The sequence below is a fragment of the Gouania willdenowi genome, chromosome 22 (genome assembly GCF_900634775.1).
Source record: "Gouania willdenowi chromosome 22, fGouWil2.1, whole genome shotgun sequence".
Lineage (NCBI taxonomy): Eukaryota > Metazoa > Chordata > Actinopteri > Blenniiformes > Gobiesocidae > Gouania > Gouania willdenowi.
In genome coordinates, this window is record NC_041065.1 from 13,754,015 (window position 1) to 13,777,486 (window position 23,472).

Below are 23,472 nucleotides of genomic sequence, written 5' to 3' on the forward strand. Positions count from 1 at the left end.
TCGTGACCCAGAAGCAGAGTCGGCACCAGGCGGTATTACTGTAAATGGGGGGGCATTAAGAACCCCCCCCGCGCACCAACATTTAAAATAGATAAATAAACCACGCCATTCAACATTTAAACATAATCCTACTACATCAAAGAGCATATAGTATGGAGGCATATAACTTTGTTCTGAGCGGGTGGGTTCACAACCTCCACAGTAATAACAGCCATAATGTAAACAAACATGCTAAACATCTTAATGACGACGTTAGCCTGACAGTCAAGGATACATGAGGTTTGTTTGTCACATACATATATACTGCTACTGAATAGTACTTTATGACATGTAGTGAAATAGCATTATGGTGTTAAGCTTGTTTTTTGTTTTGTTTTTTAAAGATATCTATTATTTTTCAATTCAAAGACAAAACGCAAGAAACAGGTACACCAATTACCAGCTTTTAAACAGTACAGGCAAGAAAAAGCAAAAATTATAACCAACCCACATAATGCAAAATTAAGCAAGCGTGTATCACAAAAGCGTGATGTGGGAGGAGAAAAAAAACACAAAACACAAAAAAAAAAAACACGAAAACACATGAAGAAAATTAGAAAAGGGGTCCCATATTTTATAGAATGAAGAGGGTTTGTCCATGAGCCAGTAGGTGGCTGTTCAGCTTTATGTGCACAGTGTTCAGCAGAAGTGAAAGAAAGAAGGTAAATAATATAGTAAATGAGAATTTAACGATAACCTAATGCTATATATAAACACAGCCACAAAAACACAGTTAGCTCACTAACATACCTCTGACGATGTGGTCGCTACAGACACAGGAATCAGCAAACTCTGCTCCTCCCGACAGCAGAAGTAGGTTCAAAATCCACTCTGTACTGCGTTGTTCAGTGAGCTTTTTACATTTCTCACCTTTGTGAACGACAATTTCCGGTGCTCTATAAAATCTCTTTCCCTTTTCTCGGTTAGAACGATTGGAGCAGCCGTAAAATGCACAAAACATGGGCATTTTGAAGATTTCAGATGGCAGATACTCAAGCTTCACTTCCTGCCCGCCATCTGAATTTGGCGCTCTCGCTTTGTCGCGAAGCAGCAATGTGAGTGACGTCACGTGAATCAACAGAGCAGGCCATAGACATATACCCATTCTTTTGGCTGATCCCAACAACAGCTCTAGGGTACGTTCAACAGCACGAATGTAAAACAATTACACCACAGTATATTATATCTATGGAGCAGACTCCCGTCCGCTGTCAGTGGTGATAGCCAATCAGATATCTTTGATTAATAAAAAGCTCCCCCTGTAGTGGGAAGAGTGTGTGTGTGGGGGGGGCACAGTAGGTCAGCTGGGGGGGGGGCACTGCCCGTGAATGCCGACACTGCCCAGTAGCATATATTGAATATACATAAAACATGATTGATGTTGTAAACATGGCCAGTACAGATACCCTTTAAAAAAGGAGGGTTCTTGTAAATGATGCTAAAATGATGCTAACTACTGGTAGTTCTATCTTAAACTAACTTTTAATCTGTATTTAGCAGTGAAACGTCAAGGTTGGATCTTCTATTGCCAGGAGAAAAACTTTTCTTCCAAGACCTTTGATAAAAATCACAGCATTTATTATTTAGTAGAATCACCACTTGTAAATTTGAAGGAACCTTGACATATACTCAAAAACACCTTCATCATGGTGGAAAATTGATGCATTTTCTGTTATGGAAGAGCGAAGGTCACAACTGATTTGACTTTCTGATGAGAATAAGCGATTTAATATACTACACAACCTGACTACCCATTAATCTCAGAAGCTGATCAATAATCAGGAGGACTCTCGTGATAAATGGAGCGTATTTTAAAGTACTCAAATGCAGCACACACACAGACACGCAATATAAATGTGGGCAATGTGTGTAAAAATTCAAGTACCAGCTCCGGTTAAACATGTTTGAATGAAATAACTTCATACTAAACGGGACCATTGCCATTTTCAACAGAGAAAATACTGTGAGAAAGAAGAGTTCAGATACATAAAGACCAGAAAATAGACAGCATTACTTTCTCAGCACATGACAAAGCCAACTACCCACATATGGATATAACATGTAACCTCACAAACATGGATACAGAAACACACAATGAATGAATAGAACCACAGTTCTTCCACAGTGCTTCCCACATGAAAACTTGTATCACATAAGTAGTCAAACACAAAGCATGTGTTAAAAAGAGATAACAGCAGTAGGATGAATGCTTGGATCAACCCATCCAAGTTAAGTGAAAAGAATGCCATTCATCTGATGGGATTTATAAACCTTTATACTACATTTTATGGTAGAATCATAGACTACCTGCAGTGAACTTTTACTTACTAGCCTCACATCTTTTCAGCCAAACATTCTGTGTGCAGCCTATAATATTTTAGCTCTTCGCTCCAACCATGGAGGCTCGGCATGGAGCTTTCAGATCAAAGAGTTAACGAAACAACTTCCAGCCTGAGCTCCTGGCGTCGTTCCAGAAAAAGCCCAGCACACAAACATGTTTCTGTGTGCAGAAGAGAGGATTCTGGGACTTCTATGCACGTAAGGGCAAACACTACATGCCAAAGAGAGGGTTTCATTTGAAAGACAAGAAATACAGTAAAATGCTTTACAATCACCACCTTGTGATTAAATGCATGCGGTAATAAAGTCTGGTTTCAGGTTACAAAACCAGTGAAGAAATGCCATATGCTTCATGTATAACATATAGTGTCAATAACATTAGGACATTCTGTTTTAAGTTTTGGAGCAGGAACTATTTCCAAATGATGTTATGATGTTAACGTTACAAAGCCAAGTTGTAAGTTACAGTAACATTGTTACTTTTGGCTGTAACTATTACTCCAACACATTACATTTTAAATTAGGTAATCCAGTACCTTTATACTACAAAGAGACACGCTGGCATGTTTGCAAGTTTTACAAGTAAACTCAGGGTTCTCACCAGGAATTTTTCACAGCAAAGGGGGCGTGGTGCACGAGCGAGCACGGCCAGTGTGGAAAATTTTGAAATGTATAACTCTTTGAAGGCCAAAAATAGTGAACTAAAGCTAAAGTCTTTTTTTTTAATCTTTGCTACTGCCTTACTTTTAGGCGTGTGCCATCTAAGGGACCGCATGATTCGATTTTGATTCAGGGTGCTACGATTCGATTAATCGGACAGTCCGTGACGGCGGTAAGGGGGCTCCATCCCCACCGGAAAGCGAAGAGGGCTCAACGAGGTAACCATGTCCACGTCCCCGGTACGCGGCGAGATGGGAGCGGGGCGGTGCCTTCACTGCCACGTCATGTTTGAGCCTCTGCGCACAGAGTGGGTCCGGACTGTCCGCACTACTCGGAGCCTAAATACGTGGACGCTGATAATGGTTACGTATCATGCACACAGGCAGCATTGAGGGCAGCTAAAGGGCTGCAGGGGTCCTCAGGTAAAGATGAAAGCTTCCAAGCCAATTGCCTTTATTAAGACGGTGCGGCTGATGAACGTGTTTCTGGGTTAGTCAGATTAAGAAAAAGAGTTAAAACAACCCTTGCACACCTGGGAGTCCCTTTAGTGTCCAACAATTACTACAACAATAACGATTTAAAAAATCCCCCCAACGTTGCTGAAAACTGAACGTAGGGGGCGCCATTGCTCCATAGGGGAGCAATGTTACAACGTAGGGGGGCCCTACGCTCAACAGCACTGGCGAGAACCCTGCAAACTATTATGGTGGTGCCATCTAAGAACAGTCCCTTCACATAAAAAAATTAATTTTTTATCTTTTGTAGGAGAAAAAGACAAGAACAATGTAGTTAAATGTAAGCTGCGTCTCAGCTCAAATGTCCCATTTACTAACAGAAAGATGATTAGAACACCACTTTACCAGGTAAACAGCAGCAGCCAGCTTCTGCCCTTATAAATCAGGACAACTATCAAATCAATCACAGTAAAAAACTCATCTCTAAATTTTAGCAATATTTTGGGTTCTAATAATTATTTACTGCAGATCATTGAGGTGGCAACGCATTATTTGAATACGTTATTATTAGTTTTATTATATTTTGATTGTTGTTTTTATGCACTAACTCTGTAAGTCATGCATTTAGAACAGGAAAGAAGGAGGGAAAGAGAGACGAGAGAGGACAGAAATATTCAGACGTAAGAGACATAGGTGGTGGGGGTGAGGGAAACGAGTAAAAGAAAACAGAGTAACGTTTAAACACATTCTAATGTCCTAAGCAGTTCCCGAGCCTTCTAAATACCACAGGGAATCCAAAACCTGCACAGACAGCTGAGAACAATGACATGAACTAGACTATATATATATATATATATATATAATAAAATTTCCAGCAGCATTAAAGAAAGAAAAGAACATCAGCAAACAGGGATGAAATAATATATAAATACAGAAATACATGGAAAAACCAGAAAATACATAAATAAATAAAAAACAAGGTTGGTGCTACAGACTACATTTACTGCTCCTCCTCTGTTTATCTGTAGCACTTTGTTGTGAAGTATAGAAACAAAATCTTGTAAATAATAGTTATTTAATTAGAAAGCATCATAATCTAGGATGCTTTAAAGAAAATATATTTAGTTGTGCTGCTTTTATGTATTTTGAGTTTAAATGGAGGTAAAATGTCACTTTAGCCAAGCATCACACCATTTTGTTCACCAAAATGTTCACTCCTTGCTATACGGACAATGGCAGCTTTTTTTTTCTTTTTTTTTTAAGTATTTAAAATTGTATTTTTCACAGTTACAATTATTCAGTAAGTAGCACAATACTAACCAAAAATAATGGTTATCTTAAAAAAAAATTATATAAAATGTCTCCAACAGTTTTGACTAAATAACAACATTCCATAAAGTAAGATTAATAATCCCATTGTGTGCATTTTACATTTAAATATAGGAGAATTCTGATCATTAACAATTCTAATTGGGTGATAAAATGACAGTTTTAATATAAATCAGGGCATTGCTGCAAGGGATGGAACGTTAACACCATTCTGCTTTGCAAAGATTCTACCCATAATTCCAGTGTGTGTATAACCAGCTATTTTTGCCCTGAAGCAACATGTAAATCTGAAACATATTGAGCACTCACACTAGCAGCTGACTCGGTTTGTTTTACCACTGGATAAAAAAAAAAAGAAAAAGTGCAGCACTTTAATGACAACAATTACTGAGATTGAATATTTTGACTGCACTGGATAAAATACATGACAATTAAAGATTAGGACAGAGGTTCCCAACCTTTTTCAGGTCCAATTCTGATATTATAACTGACCACAGGGACATTTTTTTCTTCTGGAATTAGTTTTTGATCATGTTTATTAAAGTGTGTAACAAAGAGAGAGTAGCAAGGATTAGTGCACAAAGTGACAGATATTTTATACTGTGTTTTTATTTGAACTATAGATTTATTTTTCTTTCTTTTTTTTTCTTTGAGAAAGTTTAAGTATAGGATACAGTTATTTCATATTTATTGTGATGTGTATATTAAAAAAAAAAAAAATATATAATTTTTATGAATTTTTATTAAACGTGTTTTTTTTTTGTTTTTTTTTTTACCAATTACTAGACATTTCAGACCACCCCATATGGGATCCCGATAGGGGTGCACAATTAATAGAATTTTAATCGTGATCTCGATTTTGGTTGCCATGATTAAATAAACCTGATTGTCAGCAATATTTACATTTATAATACGGGCTCTGCACTCTGAAATATTGTATTCATTCAGTTAGCCTTTGGTACATTCTTGGGTTAAATTTGGGGAGTATTTTTTATTATAATTCTTAATTAAAGCCTCATTTTGCACTGTTAACTGTACACATAGTTGGTTTAAAAGTAGTGTACCGTATTTTTCGGAATATGAGGCGCACCGGATTATAAGGCGCACTATCAATGAATGGGTCTGACTGGGTCTAATTTCATACATAAGGTGCACCGGACTATAAGGCGCATCGGTTTGTTGTTATTATTATTATTATTATTAAGACGCATTAAGCGAAACAAAATAGTCTGATAAGTCAAACTTTATTCAACTCATTAACAATAACTCTCAACATTGTTCAGGTTTAACACATAAAATATAGAACAATACACTCACTTTTTCAGTTCAGTATGTTGAAGCACAGTACAGGTACATATCACTCCACGAGGCGCCTGACTACGGTAGCCCTAAAGTGCCAAAAATCCATCAAGCAGTGCAGCTTCATAGTTTACCAAAGTTGTACTAAAACATTTTGACATATTAATTTCATACATAAGGCGCACCTGATTATAAGGCGCACTGTCGATTTTTGAGAAAATTGAAGAATTTTAAGTGCGCCTTATAGTCCAAAAAATACGGTAATATAAAGTGTTTTTTTTTTATCAAATATGATGATAATTGTGATTATAATCATGATTACAATATTGATCAATATAATCATATGGCCATAATCGTGCAGCCCTATGTCCCGTTTCCAAGATTGACAAACACTGGATTAGGAGGTTAATCTAACCTTAGATTAATAGGAGGTTCTTCTACAAAAAAAAATAATAATAAAAAACAGTACGTATCATCTTCTGAAAACCAACAAATGGTTTTCAAAAATCAGCCTATATATGCTCTATACAGTGGAGCAGCAGGGATGGCCTGCTGTATCATCCTGGCACTCAGCTCGTCTTCAGCACAAAGAGCCTGTGGTCGTTACTGTAGATACCAGCTTCTTAACTGTGACATGTGCACAAATTACATAACTGTCACTGCGCGGCCCTGGGGCCTCGACTATGTGCTACTGTAATGTCAGTAGCACGTAGTCCCCCCCCCCACCCCCACACACACACACACACACACACAGACGCTCTCACATGCTGAACACACAAGTCACACACAAGTGGTCTTGTATTTTAGACGTGCTGGGAGGCATGCGTTGGCTGCTTTCACACTCGTCCCTGGACCATTCAGTGTGCGCACACACACACACAGTTGTGCACACACACACACACATACACACACACACATACAACCCACTGTAATGCTTTGTTGGCTGGAAGAAATTCCACTCCACTAAATTAAATCCTGTGTGCAACAATGCTGGCCTTCTCCGCTGTGCAACCACATGGGACTAAAGCTTCAGGAGGAGTTGGTGGTGTGTTGACATGGAGCAAACAACAACCTCAAACAGACACACACACACACACAGTGAGTGCAGATAAAACTGCTTACATCGGTAGTTTCTGCCATTTGACCAAAATGAGTCAGACTGGAAGGCCTGGTCTGTGCACTAATGCAACCCCTACTCACACTTTGAGAATATTTATACATTCTAATACATTGCATATTTATTTTTTCCTGTTAGAAAAGTGAGCAACATGTGATCCAAGGATAGGAAACAATCTGTAATTGTTGCGTATATACAGTAAGTACAGAGTATTAAAGTTGTCTTTTTCTAAGGGTCAGATAGTGGAGCCCAGAGTTCACAGCAAACGCTGCTTTTAGTTGTTATGCTGCAAAGAAGTGGAACAAACTGCCAGCAGAGCTAAAGTCAGCATCCAATGAGAACATTTTTAAATCAAAGTTAAAGGCACTTTTTTCTCTCTAGTGCATAAAAGGGAGATTTTGAATCATTTTATTGTTGATTTAATGTTTTTACTGCTGATTTTAAATGTTTTTAATACCGATTTTAATGTTCTTATTGATTTTTAATCTATTAAATGTTTTCTGTTGCACTTTTTAATCATGTAAAGCACACTGAATTGCCTTGTGTATGAAATGCACTATACATATACATTTGCCTGTTCTTGCCTATACTGAAAAATGAGATTCAAATAGATGGAAATAATAAACAGTTCCAAAAAATCTTCTCAAAAAACCTTTTTGCTTCCAACCACTGGTGGAGGCAGTGCTCACTTCAATTCAACGGCCTTGTACATCCCAGTTTGATCTCAGGTGGGCCAAACCAGAAACATAGTGATTTAATTGAGGGTGGGAAAAATTAAATCAATATTGTGCGCTAACTCACTGTGCGCTAACATCCTTAAGCATAAAGCAATAACGTTCACGTATAGTATTTTACATTAATATTATATGAATTTGCATAATTTTTCTTATAAATTGCAATTTGTACTGAACAATACTGAACAACTTGTGATTCAAAATTGCTAAAATACTTAAATAATACGCATATAACGATGCAAGCGCCTGCATACTGTATATCAGACTAAATAACTGAATATGGAAATTGCCCTATTGATTACGTACAAATCCATGTTGCACGCGCACATGCACACCTATGCACGTGCACTGCCAATCTATTGAAAGAGCGTTTGGTGAGAAACTGGAGGCAGCCCTGTGACGAGGCGGGGAATGAAAGGTAGTTTTTGCAAAGTGAAGCAAACGGCCTTGATGCCCACGTGCATTGTCTGTGCATCAAAGGGTGTCGAAATATTCAGGCAGATGAACTGAATGCTAATGAAACTCTACTAGTAAAAGCCAGCACATGGATTCACCTGTGGTGAAAGACCACGGACTATTCCTAATGTGAAGCACATGCACAAACACACACTAGCAAACAAAGCATGTACAACCACACAAAGACAATGTGATAATACATGACTATAATTATTGAATTCAGATCCACCAGTTGAAGTAAATGTAAACCATTGTCTTCAAAGTCTTGGCTTTAGTTAAGTTATCCCTAATAATAACACTTCTGTCGAAGGAAAACTATTTCACCGACTGATCGATGCAAAAATGTTTACCTGCAACAGCTGATATTCGAGCTTTTTTACAATGTCAGCAAATAGAAATGTCAGAATGAAAGAGAGGGAAAGAGAAAGGTCACATCAGCAGGGCCCCCGGCCCACACATAGATGATCACTGCCTGAATCACAGAATCCCTGCAGTTAGAGCCATAACCCTGGCCTATAATGATATATCTATTATTATTATTGTGTAAAAATAGGAATAGTTGCTGTTGTGAGAAATAAATCTGACAAAAAAATGCAAAGTTTGACATTAAATCAAGGAAAAATGTAATAGTCTTGCTGAGGTTCAAAGATACTGTATGATGTACCAAATGAATTAGATTATCTGTTTTTGTACTTTTTTGTTGCAATAATTCCAATTTCTGTCAGATTATTTCCATTCAGACAAATAAGGTACCTTTAAATATAAAAGTGGCCTCTTCTGTTCCCGTTTTTAAATCTCTTTTTAACACCATGTGAGTCATTTCTTGTTGTTATTGGAAAGTTTCTTTTTAACGCTGGTATTTTACATTGTTGTACATCTGGGTTTTATGTGTTTATTGTACAGCACTTTGCATTTGTTGCTAAATGTGCTCTATAAATAAACTGGATTGGATTGGATAATGACGTTCTCCGACTGTGAAGCCAAAAGTGAGGACATCATGAACAATATATGAATTCCTACATTTCAAACGTGACTCATCAAAAAACCTTTAGGAAACACATGCGCATTCTCCAATTTTTCAGTTCATCAGTGGTCTGACTTTCACGTCTGACTAATGTCTACATACAACGTTTATTCTAGGAAACTTGATTAAAACCAGACAAAGCCATACTCACTAGTTTTAACATTATTTAACATTATGTGACTGATGTAAAAACCTTAATGGCATGAGTGTAATATGCATTTAATTTGCAAAGTTAAGAAAATGTAATTGGGCTTCAAAAGCGGGTCATCCGACACAGAGAATAATAGGCTTTCTATGAAGGAAGGAAAATTCTATAGCAATTTAATTAAACAAGTTATATTTAAGCTGATTTTCAAGTTTAAAAAAAAAAAAAATCTAATCAAACGAGAGAAAAAAAACTGTTTCTGGTGAAACAATTATTCAATTTCAGCTAAAATCCAATCCCGTTTAAAAGCGATTGACCCGGAGAGGAGCGCTAAATTAAGTTAGCACGGCTTTCAATTGGCAGCGGAAACGTAAACATGCTCATCAGCGAGAAGATTAAGGGAAGAATTGGTGTCGACATCTTCAAAGGGTTGAAAGAAGAAAAAAAAGACACAAAAAAAGAGACACACACTACAAGGCAGATGCACAGCAACACACGATTAGGAGAGTTTTCCTCCGTTCTGACCTGAGACACAGATGAAGGTCATGTAATCTCCTGGACCACCAGTGGCGAGGAACGGGATCCTTTTCTTTGTGCGTCGCTTCACCTGCACAGCAACGAGCATCTTCTCATCATGGGGAATGAAGACCTCCTTGTTGATGGCCGACTTGGCGCTCATCGTTCAAATAGGCAGGAGGAAACACAGCAGGCGGGAGGGAGAGGACGTGTGGAGCACAGGCCCTGATGGAGTAGAGCAGGATGAAGAGAAACACCAGGAGGAAGATGAAGATTAACAAAATGGGGTTTCAAACATTTCAATATCACACATAAATTAAGACAAATGTAAAATGCATCTTAAAATATGAGCTAAATTTTTACATTTCTCTTGCTCTTTTACTTTGAAACTCCTAATATAGGTCATTACTAGGGGTGGGCATTGCCATGAATCTGACGATACGATACACAACCTGCATGTCACGATACAATAAATCCCGATATATCCCAATATGATACATCGCAATATCAATAATGATAAATTTCACCTTTACAAGTACAAAATTTAATGAAATACAATTTATTCAATTTTTTTAAACTTGCAGGAACAAGTAAATGGTAACTAACTAGGGATGTAAAGAATAATTGTGAGGCAGTTAAAAATGGATTCAAAGGTGTCACGATTCACACTTTTTTTTTTTTTTTTACAGCAAAGGGCACAATCTATTTAGAAATCAGGACGGACCACCGTGTTTTAAATCAGACGTGTGGAAGCATTTTGGCTTCCCCAAGACAAACTGAAAAAGAATATTTTTCAGTCGTCATTTGTCTACAGTCCTATTTTGTAAAATAAATTGTGAGAGAATCGTATCGTGAACCCAGTATTGTGAATCGAATCGTATCGGGAGTTGAGTGAATCATTACATCCCTATATTGTAACTAACTGTAATTCAAGTACAAACATCAAAACCAAGTGGTATGTTTATCAAACTGTCAAATTACATTTTAAAGTTTAACTTTTGCTTCTACAATAAAGTTAATAAATGATACATACATTCCATATTTAGTTCCAATGGATGTATTCCACAAGTTCAACATCAGTGCAAAATAAGAACACTTATTCAACTTTAGTAATGAAAAAAACTATTGTATTATTTTTTAATATGTTGTTTCAAGCAATCATATAACAATATATAGCAATCATATAACTACTACCGATGTCAACCAATATCACATTTTATGGCTAATATCATCAGTGGGCTGTATGAGTGTGACCATATCTCGATAAGGCGATATATCGCGATATTTTCAGCACGATCGATTATCGATATGCTGCCACTATGAATCTTTTTTTTTTTTTTTTTTTTAAATCGTTTTCTGATTTTTCACTAAAATGTGCAGGTAGGTCTTCACATAAATGTTGTCACTGTTTGTTGAAGGAACCAATACATTGTTTACTGTAATATTGCACTATAATGGTGTCACTGGTAAGAAAGATCCTATTATTTGTTTACAGAAAGCACTATTGGAGATACTTATTGGTTTACATTGGTATGTTGACACTTATTTACAGAAATGTTGCACTAAAATAGTGTCACTGTTCATAGGACACTTTCAATTTATTGTCTTTCAGATATAAAATAAAAATTGTATTTTTTCACTTAATCTTTTTTTTTCTTATTATGTCAGATTATCATAGATTGATTTCTGACCAATATATTGATAATCGCAGTACCGTCAGATCGTGAGATGATCGTTATCGTGAGCGTTGTATCGTGTATCGTATCGTATCGTGAGGTACCCAGAGGTTCCCACCCCTAGTGGACTGATCATATATAATTGGTGCCACTCATTTTAAAGCTAAATTCGTGTAATTTAGTGAAAGTGTTTTTACTTTCAAAATGAAATTATCTTAAAATATCCAAGTTGTGTTTCAAAATAAAATGATCCTATAGTCTGTTAATGGGCTGTGGTTTTGTGAGCGGGTACCGCTGCTTTAAGAGAAAATTACTTCATCTTGTATTGCAGCCTTTGGTTTAAAGCAGAAGGGAAAAAAAAAAAAACCAGTGGAATCAATTTCCCGTTGACAACTTCATCCTCAGGCCAATTGCCAGCACTTGTTCTCCAGTAAAAACACACAGCACTTTGCCGCTCAGCAAGTAAAGAAAAAAAGGGTCTCAAACACAGTTTTAAATTGCATTGCCTTGTTTTGCAGCCAGTGAACACATTTTATTGCTTTTAATGTTTTGGTAATGTTCTCCTTGGAAACACGGTCATTTACTGCGTGAGTAAAGATCATAAAAGTCATGTTTGTTTCACAGGTGAAACTACAGCTGAGTTAACTGTAAAGAGGCAATGACAGAGTGTTCAGTGATAATAATGCACGAGTCACACACAGACACCACAGTTTCCAGTCCAACCAGCAGAGGTGACAAGTAACAAAGTACAAAGTACAAATACTTTGTTACTGTATTTATTTCTTGGGTGAATTTTTACTTTTACTCCTTACCTTTTTAAAGAAATATCTGTACTTTGTACTCCTTACATTTTAAAAATGAGCTTGTTATTTTGAAGTTGAGAAGATCTGATGCAGTGGAAGTAAAAAAAAAATATTCATGGAGTAGATTTTTATTGCACTTTTTATGAGATGGACCATTTGTGTACACGAGGTGTCCAACTGTATGTAAATCTAAAGGAGTGCACAAGGGTTAACTTAGGGCTGGGCGATTTTGCCTAAAAAAAATCTCCGATTTTTTAAAGAAAAATTCAATTTTCGATTTTTTTTTTTTTTTCAAAGCACTTAAAAATGACTGCAGACGTCAGATTAAAAAAATAATAAACTCTTCCCTTAGCATCTCAGCATAGTGCGAATAAAAAATGTAACATGCCTGTGGCACACATATAGCCTACTCAAAGGGTAAACACATGTAAACAACAAACATTTTTATTTTTTTTAACTCAAATTTGCAAAATAAAAACTGTTGTTATCTACAAATTCGATTAATCGATTGCCCAGCCCTAGGTTAACTTAAGGCCTTCAAAGATGACATCACAGCGTAAAAATACGCAAACCAACAACCGCAAACCTGAAGAAGAAGCTAGTGCTAGTGCTAAATTATTACAGTTTGAGTTTTTTTCTGTTAGGCAGGTCCCTTAGTTTTATCGTAACATTTTCAAGTTTTTATAAATGTTAAACTCAAAGCTGCTCTGGGTTAAGTTGAGCATATGCATTGTTTTTTTCTTCACACAATTTATTTACACATTTTATCTTTAAGTGCTAAATTCTCCAGGTGTTCAAATGTAATAGATTTGAAATGTTAAACTTCAAGCTTCTTTGGGTTTTACTGAGTATTTGCATTTATTTAATACTTATTTTTGACACATTTTATCTACACATTCACGTTCAAATGTAACAGATTTAACTTGTTTCCATCCACCAGTATTCTACAAGTTCTTAAAAAAAAAATAAAAGATATGGAATTCGCTGGTTTAAAAACCATCATATTTTTGAAAGGACATTTGTTTTACTATTTAATTTTGTACATTTAATAGCATGTACTTTTTAACTTTTACTCAAGTAAGGGAGCAACTTCAATACTTTTACCAGTCATTTTTTATTCAAGTATCTATACTTTTACCAGAGTAGTAGAGACTTCTGTGGTGTTCAGTGATAATAAAGCACTAGCCAAACACAGACACCACAGTTCCCAGTCCAACCAGTCAATCTCAGCCAAGCACAGCACTTTTATAAGTTAGAGCACGATTTGACCTAAGATAAAGACACACATTGCAAAATGTTAAAAAAAAACAAAAAAAAAACGCTTCAATATTCTACAGGAATACAATGTTACACGTACAAAAAACATAAACAAAGCTCCTTATTCCACTGAAACTTTGTGGCTGAATGGCTGTTATTGTTGACTCATGGTCATTGTTAAAGTAAGATTACATCACGAGGGAGCCGTCAGCAGCGAGCCGTAAAACATTCAGCAACGACATCATTGTTGTAAAATGCATGCCAATAAACAACTGCTGTTGTTACACAAAGCTGTGATGGTTTCAATTCCTGAGAGCAACTGTAACTTTAAAGTAAATGACCTTAAAGGCTAACAACTGATCTACAAGGTAAAACACAGCCTAACCTCAATGAGTTACAGAAATAGCCTTAGAATAAAAATAATTACACATACTGTTGGTCGTATTAAATCACCTTTGTAATAGACAATGTAATTTAAACTAAACTGACCAAAATTTACTCAAGCGTCAACAGGTCATGGAGGAGAAAAGCATTTGGTGTTGCCTCCATTTGCATCCATTACTGCCTGATTTTAAAGGGAAATTAAGTTGATGCAGTTTTCATCTGCTGCATTAATTCTGCTTGTTTGACCTCCGTGTCTACAATGTCATTTAGAAACTTGACACTTCCTTCCTTCCTAGGAGTTTACTAAAAAAAGAAAAATATTTGCTTGAGTTTGCTGAAAGATTTTGCTGACGCAGTACTAGGGCCGGGACCAAAACAAAGATGGCGGCGCCGGAGAATAGCTAACGCGAGTGGCTCCTCCGAGTTTCAAAAGTGAAAGGCACTGAAGACACGCACTTGTTCGTCGAAGGTAGCTGTTCCCCATAACCCTCGTCCTTTATCCCGGGTGTGACCGGTAGGGGTGGGAACCTCTGGGTACATCACGATACGCAATACAAAGCTCACGAAAACGATTATCTCACAATATGACGATACTGGGATTATCGGTCAGAAATCAATCTACAATAATCTATGACATAACAAGAAAAAAAAACTAAAAAAATACAATTTTTATTTTATATACAGTATCTGAAAGACAATAAATTGAACAGTGACACTATTTTAGTGCAACATTTCTGTAAATAAGTGTCAACATACCAATGTAAACCAATAAGTATCTCCAATAGTACTTTCTGTAAACAAATAATAGCGTCTTTCTTACCAGTGACACCATTATAATGCAATATTCCAGTAAACAATAAATTGGTTCCTTCAACAAACAGTGACAAAATTTATGTGAAGACCTACCTGCACATTTTAGTGAAAAAGCAGAAAAGGTTTTGAAAAAATAAATAAAAATTAAAAATGTAAAAAAAAAAAAAATTGCGTGAGCATATCGATAATCAATTGTGCGCGAAAAAATATTGCGATATATCGCCGTCTCCAGATATCGTCACACTATCGTTTGAATTGAAGAGCAATATATATATATATATATTGCAATAACATATATTGCAATATTAAGAAATCAACATGTAAATCAACATGTATAAATTACTTTTAGTCAATTTATGGGGAGATAATCGATAATTGAATCGACAAGGAAAAAATAATCGCTAGATAAATCGTTTAAGATATAATCGTTTATACCAGCCCTATGCAGTACATCTGCCTTATTCTTGTCACTTAACATTAAGAGTGTCTTAATATTCCAGTATCAGCTGTGTTTTAAAGAAAAGTGATCATTCACAGCTGGTCACTGTGTACCCTAAGGCTGAAGTCTACTGTGTTTCCCAATGTCTGAATCCTTGGGTAGGAGGAGTGGATTTGACCAAGAAACCAAGCATCCCCTATATTCCGTGATCACGGAAAACAGAATTAACTTCCTGAATTCTTATTTTTTGCTTAAATTTGTTATTACTCCAATTATACTCTTAACATACATGTTTTGGGATAATATCATGCATTTAAATGCTATTCCCACCTGTAAATGGGTAGTTGAATGCATAAATGTCAAGTCTCGTGCAAAATTTTGCAATACAAAATTCAGCAAAATAACGGAGCTCTATAGAGTTACAGTATATGAAATGCAATAAACCCTCACCTTCATGTTTTGGGACAATAACACACATTTCCACGTTATCTTTTCACATAAAAATAGATAGCTGAATGTCTAAAATGCCACGGACAGACAGACATGCCGCTCAAAATCTTCGCTACTTAATCCTGCGTGATTTTAGCACAAATTACCCTGCATATTAAGCTTTAAAATAAAAAAATAATTATAACCTAAATTACTCCTATTACACATGTTGGGAAAGATTTAACGAAGTTTCATCTAAGAAGGGAAAGCCGATAAAACAGAAACAAAATGGAATTGGGTTAACTAACATAGAAATTAAAAGGAAATTAACAAAAAGCAGTTCTTATTCTGTACTTACTTGTTGTTGTTGTTGCACTGACTACAGTGAATTTAATCAATAGCCAAGTATAACATATAAAAGTCAATGTAACATGATCAATCTAAGTTGGATTGATTTTTACATTGAAAGAACGCTTCACCACTGAGATGTTTCCAGCATTATTGAGCCTGCCGTCTTTAATAATCTCCCTCTCAAAGCTTCCTGCAAAGCGAGTCTTCAACAGTAAACAAAAAAAAAAAAACCTACGCCAACATTTGTGGAAAGTAATTAGAAAAGCTAATAAATATTCCTGTCTGTCAAATCTCAAAGATGTACGGCATCCAAAAACGTCAACAGACAGAGGCCAAGTTGTAAATATAAGCATGAGGGTAGTTTATTATTCAACCTACTGTGTAAAAAACTAACTCTGAGGCCTTTAAAGTTCATAGAAAACAGGAGCAAACTGTTTTCAACTGACTTTCAATGACTAAAAGTTCATTAGCATGAATAAAGTGTCATGAAGGCTGTAATTAAGTGTTGTTCGTTACCCCAACCCTCAGCCATCATTACCCTAACCTTAACCTTTACTACTGATAGAGCAATACATCGGCCAGCCTATATTAACGGCTGATTTTTGCGTTTTTTACGTGTATCGGTATCGGCCGATGCGGGCTGCAGCGTTCGCCGATCTGCATTATATACAGAGAGCAGAAATAATGTTTTACTTCTTCTTGTTCTAAATCACCTGTTTTTAATATTTGTTAAATATTTTTTTTACTTGTTCTTTTTCTAAATCACCTGTTTTTAATATTTGTTAAATAGTTTTTTTTTACTTGTTCTTGTTCTAAATCACCTGTTTTTAATATTTGTTAAATAGTTTTTTACTTGTTCTTGTTCTAAATCACCTGTTTTTAATATTTGTTAAATAGTTTTTTACATGTTGTCATTCTACCTCACCTTTGTTAATATCAATAAATGTTCCTTTGTTTAAGATTGAGACTCATACCATTTGTTGACATCCTTGTATAATTTTTATGATGTAAATTGATGGAGCAAAAGTAGTATCGTCTCCAAAAATCGGCTCAAGAAAATCAGCAGTCTGTATCGGTCATCGGCTAAGGCTGATGGGAAAAAAAATTAGTATCGACACTAAAAAAAAATCCATATCAGTCTATCCCTAACCCTACCTAACCCCACTAGATCCTTCAACCTAACCCAAAAAAATGCCAACATAGCTCCAAAGGTGTCATAATTTAGTGAACAACACTTAATGACAGCCTCTACGACGCCTTATTCATGCTTCTGACAGATAACAGCGTAAAATCAGCCTTATTTATGAAACTTCAAATAAAGTGTTACCCCTTTATGTTTCCATGCAGTATGGATACAGCTACTTCAAGTGAAATGTGATACAAATTGAGCACACAGTACTCCCTCCAATCACGTTGCCCTCTCTAAAAACAATCAGCCCTTTCCACGATCACATTTTTATGCTTTCCATGATTCTGTGAATTCCCTGTAAGGCATGCTGAATTAATTAAAAACTAACTGCTGTTGTGTTCTGGTACCAAATCAGCACGGTGGACTTCCTCTGAGACATAGAGTTTATTTCTCTTCCCCACCATCTTTCAGCAAAGAAAAAGGCCTGCCCACATCTCCCCTCAAGCTGTCATCAACACACACACACACACACACACACACACACACACCCTCAGGCGGCCCACCGAAGCATGACGGGAAGGAAGGATCAGGAGAAAGAGGGAAACACACAGTAGGAAAGAGAGGAGGAGGCCGACACTTCTAGACAGTGAAATTTAGCTTTGACTTTGAGCTGTTTATGCAACGCTTAGGAGTCCAGGGCAACACAGACATTCGTAGCCTTGGAGTTGCTGTGGCTGCAAAGACAATGCACATATATTCTACTGCTGCTCATCACCCCCACTTTCACTTTTCAAAAACACTTCATTAACTGTGGCTGCGTGCCGCCGCGCACTCAGAGGAGCAGCGCTGCTCCTTCTCTCGCTCGTCTGGAGTGTTAATGTGAAATGTGTTCAGTGGGTGCTTACTGCTCTCCAGGGGCCACGGTGGAGTGAGCCATCTGAATCAGCCCTGCTTTAAGCGCCAACACGGGCCCGCTCTCCAAGAGTTACGGGAGCTACTACAGTGGCCCTAAGATTTAATGTGGTTATATAGCAGACTTCCATCTTTCTCAGAGACGCATTTAAAAGTTTAAAAGCAAACCAACGGCATTCACAGGTTAATAAAAATCTACCCAAGTTTATTTATAGCCTAAAACTCTCTGACTGAAGGCTGTAATACATATAATGAAATATTAGATGCAAACATATGGTACGTATAAGCTAAACAGATCCAGTTTAGGGTCGCAGGGCACTCATTGTGTAAAGCATGGTACATCATAAATAAATATAAAACAACACAGTTCCAAACACATTCCCTCCTTTGCTCTGGTAGAAAATGTAAATTAACCAAAAATACAGGATTTTAAATGTTGAGAGGAATTGTGAGTAATCAGAGGAAAACTTGAAGTTTTAATCTAAAGGTGCCATGTCATGCTATTTTTCACTCATCTCCATTTGTTCTAAGAACCCCAAAAACATAGTATTTCAGGTTTATTTTCACAAACTCGCCTGTTTTCTGAAAAGTCACTTTCTGAGCAACTCTACACAAACAGGTTGATCTGTGGCCTACGTATGAATATTCATGAGTGGGCGTGTCTATAGACATGACACTGACTTCCTCCTCCCCGCACGGTGACGTAGGGGCAGAGAGCGGCCCGCCCTCCTCCCACCCACTCCGTAGCTGAGCTCATGCTGCTTTATAAACACGAGACAGAGTGTGGGGGCGGGGCTTTTGCCGGTACATACATAGACTGTAGAAAATACATACATAGCACTGTGCGAAGGTCGCTGAAATGCTCACCTTCGTGGGCGTGTCTGTTTACATGTCAATCACGGCAGAGAGCTTCCTGGAGGTGTGGCTTCTCCAGCTCAGTGCGAATCACCCTCTGACTAATGATTTGACCATGTGTATGAAGCCCAAATAGCACTTTATGATGTTTAAAGCACAGAAAAGTCCATTTAGCTTAACATGGGCCCTTTAATAGCGATTTCATCCAAGAAGTTCCTTCAGTTCTGTTGAAGGGCATCTGACCAAAAAAAATTGAGAAGCTCGTTGTTAACATCTTCGAGCACAGCGATTCTCAACTGGTGGGTCGGGACCCAAACGTGGGTCACGGACAGTTGGTAAAAAAAAAAAATACATACTTTGTTTATCTCAAATTGTCTTTTATTTTGAAAGAAACTTTTCTTTTGACAGACATGCTGTGAAATGCATGTTGCACAAGAAAATATATAGATTTATATTTAAAAAAAAGATTATCTGTGTGTGTTTTTAACAGCTGTTTTTGAAAAACTAAATTTGGTTGGTTGAATTAAAAAAAAAAGTGGGTCCCAGGGTGAGACCAGTTGAGAACCCCTGTTCTAGCAAACCTTCCAGTCCAGCTTCGAGAAACTATTCCAAAGCTTGTTGATTCCAATACAAAAAGAGCCAAATCCTTCAAGTTCCTGCTGTTCCAAAAAAAATGGGACAAAAATAAACTTAAAATACTAAGACTCATAAACACTAAAAAATAAAATCAATAAAAAATAAACCAAAAATTGTTCATTCTGGATTTGTAAGAACATGATTGCTCTTTTGGTTTCAATATGAACCCCGTGGTAGACGTTAGTATAAGAACAGGAAGGACATAGACCACTTCTCCAGAGAGAAGGCTAAATTATGTTTTGTTATGATGCATTGCTTTGTTAAAACATTATCAAATCATATAAAATACTAGTCAATTAAATTAGAGAGCGCTCATTAAGATATTTGCTCCACCTTCAGACGTTTTTCAGCAGAACGCTACATGACGTAAAGCTTCTTTCAACAACAGTGATCCTTCACACTGAGATGTAGTCCAAACCGTAGAATTAGTACACTTTATAAGGTGACACTATAAGTTTATCAGAAAATATAAGAGCCTCTTTAGTCTGACAAGATAAGTAACTAACTGAAAAAACAAATCCTCCTCTCAGTACAGTTCATATCTTGTCCTCCCACTCCCTTTAGAAGTCTTTGGAAACTTTCAAATGCAACGCTTTCCTTGATTTAACAATCAAATCTCAAAGATCCATGACTGAAATAAAAAAAATTCTGTCTTATCTGCAGCAGCTTAAAAAAACCTCTCTAATACACCCACAAGGCCAAGCCTCCCACAGTGCAAACATCTTCACAGAATAAATCTTTAGTCAGTGATGATGTCATTCAATAGTCTTCCAAGGAAGTGAACGGTACCCTACAGCGTGACAAGAACAGATGGTGAACGTTACCTCTTGTAAAATAATCGAGAGATTACAACATCTATCCTGCTGTTTTTGTAGCGTCCATATCAGCCGCTGAAAATGTGCTAGAGTGTATCCGGCATCTCTGGGTTTGGAGGTTTAGATGTTCTCACATGGATGACGTTTCTACACGGCTGTGTCACCTGCAACTTGTGCTCCATGCCCTATTATGTATACACGTTCTACTGTTTGACATTTTTATAATGTATTTGTATGTTGAGTTTGATAAACATCTCAAGGCTTTAAAGCACTTGCGTCCAACTTAAGGCCCCAGGGGTAAAATTCGGCTTTTTGAAGCATCCAATTCAGTCCGCAGAAGAAAGTAATAACGACAGAAAACATGAATCATTGAGTAAATTACCAAATACTTTAGTTATAGATATCTCAGCGCTTACAAAATCACAGTTTACCCCATGCTTATATCACATGATGGAAGTTCTTTTTAATCGCAAATAGCTGAACATCCAAGCATGCACGACAGCACCTCGTCCTCAACCCAGTGACGGCGGACTCAACAAGACGTCTGGCAACGCAACAAGCCGTCAAACCAGCTTCAAGCATACCATTAGCACGTTCTCTAAGATTCTGAGTGAGGTGTACCATCATGAAAATGCGGTAAATATTGAATATTACTAGGGATGTGAATCTTTAGGTGTTTCACGATTCGATTCAACTAGGGATGTAACGATTCACTCAACTCCCGATACGATTCGATTCACGATACTGGGTTCACGATACGATTCTCTCATGATTTTTTTCATTTACAAAATGGGACTGTAGACAAATTTAGAAAATACTGTATTATTTTCCTTTTATTTTTCATTGTCAAAAGAATTCCTTGATAAACTATTCAAAACAATGCAATTTAACTAAAAATAAATCTTGAATGAAACAAATAAAGGAATAATACAAATGAAAATGAAGCCTATTAATTTAAATTCTGGTTCTATAATAAACAATGCAAAACTGCATAATAGTTCTTTTTCTTTTTAAAAGTGCAACTGAAAATGTATTTTGTGCCTCAACAATTGTCATTGCACTAATTTACGTCATATTTGTTTGAACCAGCAGAGGGCGGTTGGCATGCAGATATCTTGCAGTGAAGAAGAGAAGCTATGCTAGCAGACAGAGCTAATAGAAAAACGTGACTTTTACAGATATTCAAGTAATATTACAGATATTCTTTCGGTGCTAAAGGGGCAATGAATCATTTATTAACATATTTAAGAGTAGAAGGCAGCCAGAAAGAAAGTATTAGCAGATTCCGCCCATCGCCAACACTTCCGGATCGAGCCCTCTGCTGGTTAAAAAGTACTGCGATTCAATTGTCAGAAAATCGATATCAACCGTGATACCTATGAATCGATTTTTAACTGCCTTATGATTAATCGTTACATCACTAGATTCAACCGATTAAAAAAATGATACAATGCATAGTGTGTTAAGGCAAATTGTGGCATCAAAACAATAGAGTTTGTATAAGATCATTTTAAATAAACTGATTCCAATGATGTAATCACACAACGGCAAACTTAAGACAAAAGGTGCTAACATGCTAAACAAATAAAAAAAACTTACTTACTGTACAAGAAATAACTTGCATAAATAAAACTGCCTAAATAAAAGCTTAGGCCAGGTGCCTCCTTCTTCCAGAACTAAGTCTCAACTCTCAGTGACTATACAAAAATTGCATAACTACTTTTGTCCTGTACTTTGTCTGTTTCTTGTTGACGTTGTTTTGGTTTTGTGTTTCTACTTGTATTGTGTGACTTGTAATAAAAAATATATAAATAAAAAAGTCATTTTTGAAGTTTATGAATGGAATCAGAATTGTGGATGATTAGAATCGTGATTATTATGTGAATCAATTTTTTTTCCCCACCCCTAAATATCACCATTTGTGTTTTAGACTCCAGATACACAAACAAACCCAATTTTCTGATGCCATTGCGATATTGCTCAAAACATTTGTACACCTGCATCACACGCTATTGGGTTTGTCTACATTTGTTACAAATCACCAATTTTGTTTTGTGTCTTAGTGGAAATATCAGCAGAAAAAACTTGCTTTTTGTTAGTGGTTCAGTAAATATTTGCTGGTTTTACTCCTTAAATTGGAAGGTTTTACTTGGTCTACATCTGTGTGTGGCCCAGAGTTGGACTGGTGTCCTGTTCAGGGTGTAAACACACATACACCTTTAAGTAAGCTGGCTGAGTCCAACCCCTTCTAACATAGATCAGGACAAGCAGGCAAAAGGGAATAAAAATGATGGATGAACAGATGTAGAGATGTAAAGTTCAGGGAATACAATTTCTAGTCACTCATCGGTAATAGAAAGATATTTGGTGAAAGATTGCGTACTTATAATAGTGTTTTACGATAATTATTTAAAAATAGGGTAAAAAAACAAATCAGTCCTTTAGTTATTTTTTTTTTTTTTTTTTTTTTTTTTTTTTTTTTTTTTTTTTTTTTTTAAAAATAGAAAAAAAAAAAAAAAAAAAAAAAAAAAAAAAAAAAAAAAAAAATAGTTATTTTTTTTAATATCAAGCCTAACGCAACCACAACAGAACGGCAGCTTATTGAATAAACTCTAGCATCCAAGTTTTCAGATCTAGGACCTAAATCCCTCATTCTGAAGGAACTCAAGCCAAATCAGCAAAGCCTCTTAATGCTGTTCACCACCCACAACATGCAGTGATATGGTCCAACTGCATTTACATTAAGAAGAAATTAAAGGAGTGGAACACAAAGACCCAAACAATATCTCTAGACCTGAAGCTTTTGATCAACATGACAACTAAGGTAACGCAAATCCTATACGGAACAATCTTGCTTTG

The 23,472-nt window shown here is 36.5% G+C and overlaps 1 protein-coding gene across 2 annotated transcripts in view; it reads right to left on the reverse strand.

Annotated features, from left to right (window-relative positions):
- stxbp6 (syntaxin binding protein 6 (amisyn)) overlaps positions 1-23,472 on the reverse strand; it is a 96,213-nt gene that overhangs the window by 67,747 nt on the left and 4,994 nt on the right. For both annotated transcript variants that reach the window (XM_028438778.1, XM_028438779.1), the window contains exon 2: positions 10,124-10,339. In XM_028438778.1, coding sequence (XP_028294579.1) covers positions 10,124-10,277 — 154 coding nt within the window. In that variant the 5' untranslated portion in view covers positions 10,278-10,339. The remainder of the gene's footprint in view (positions 1-10,123; positions 10,340-23,472) is intronic.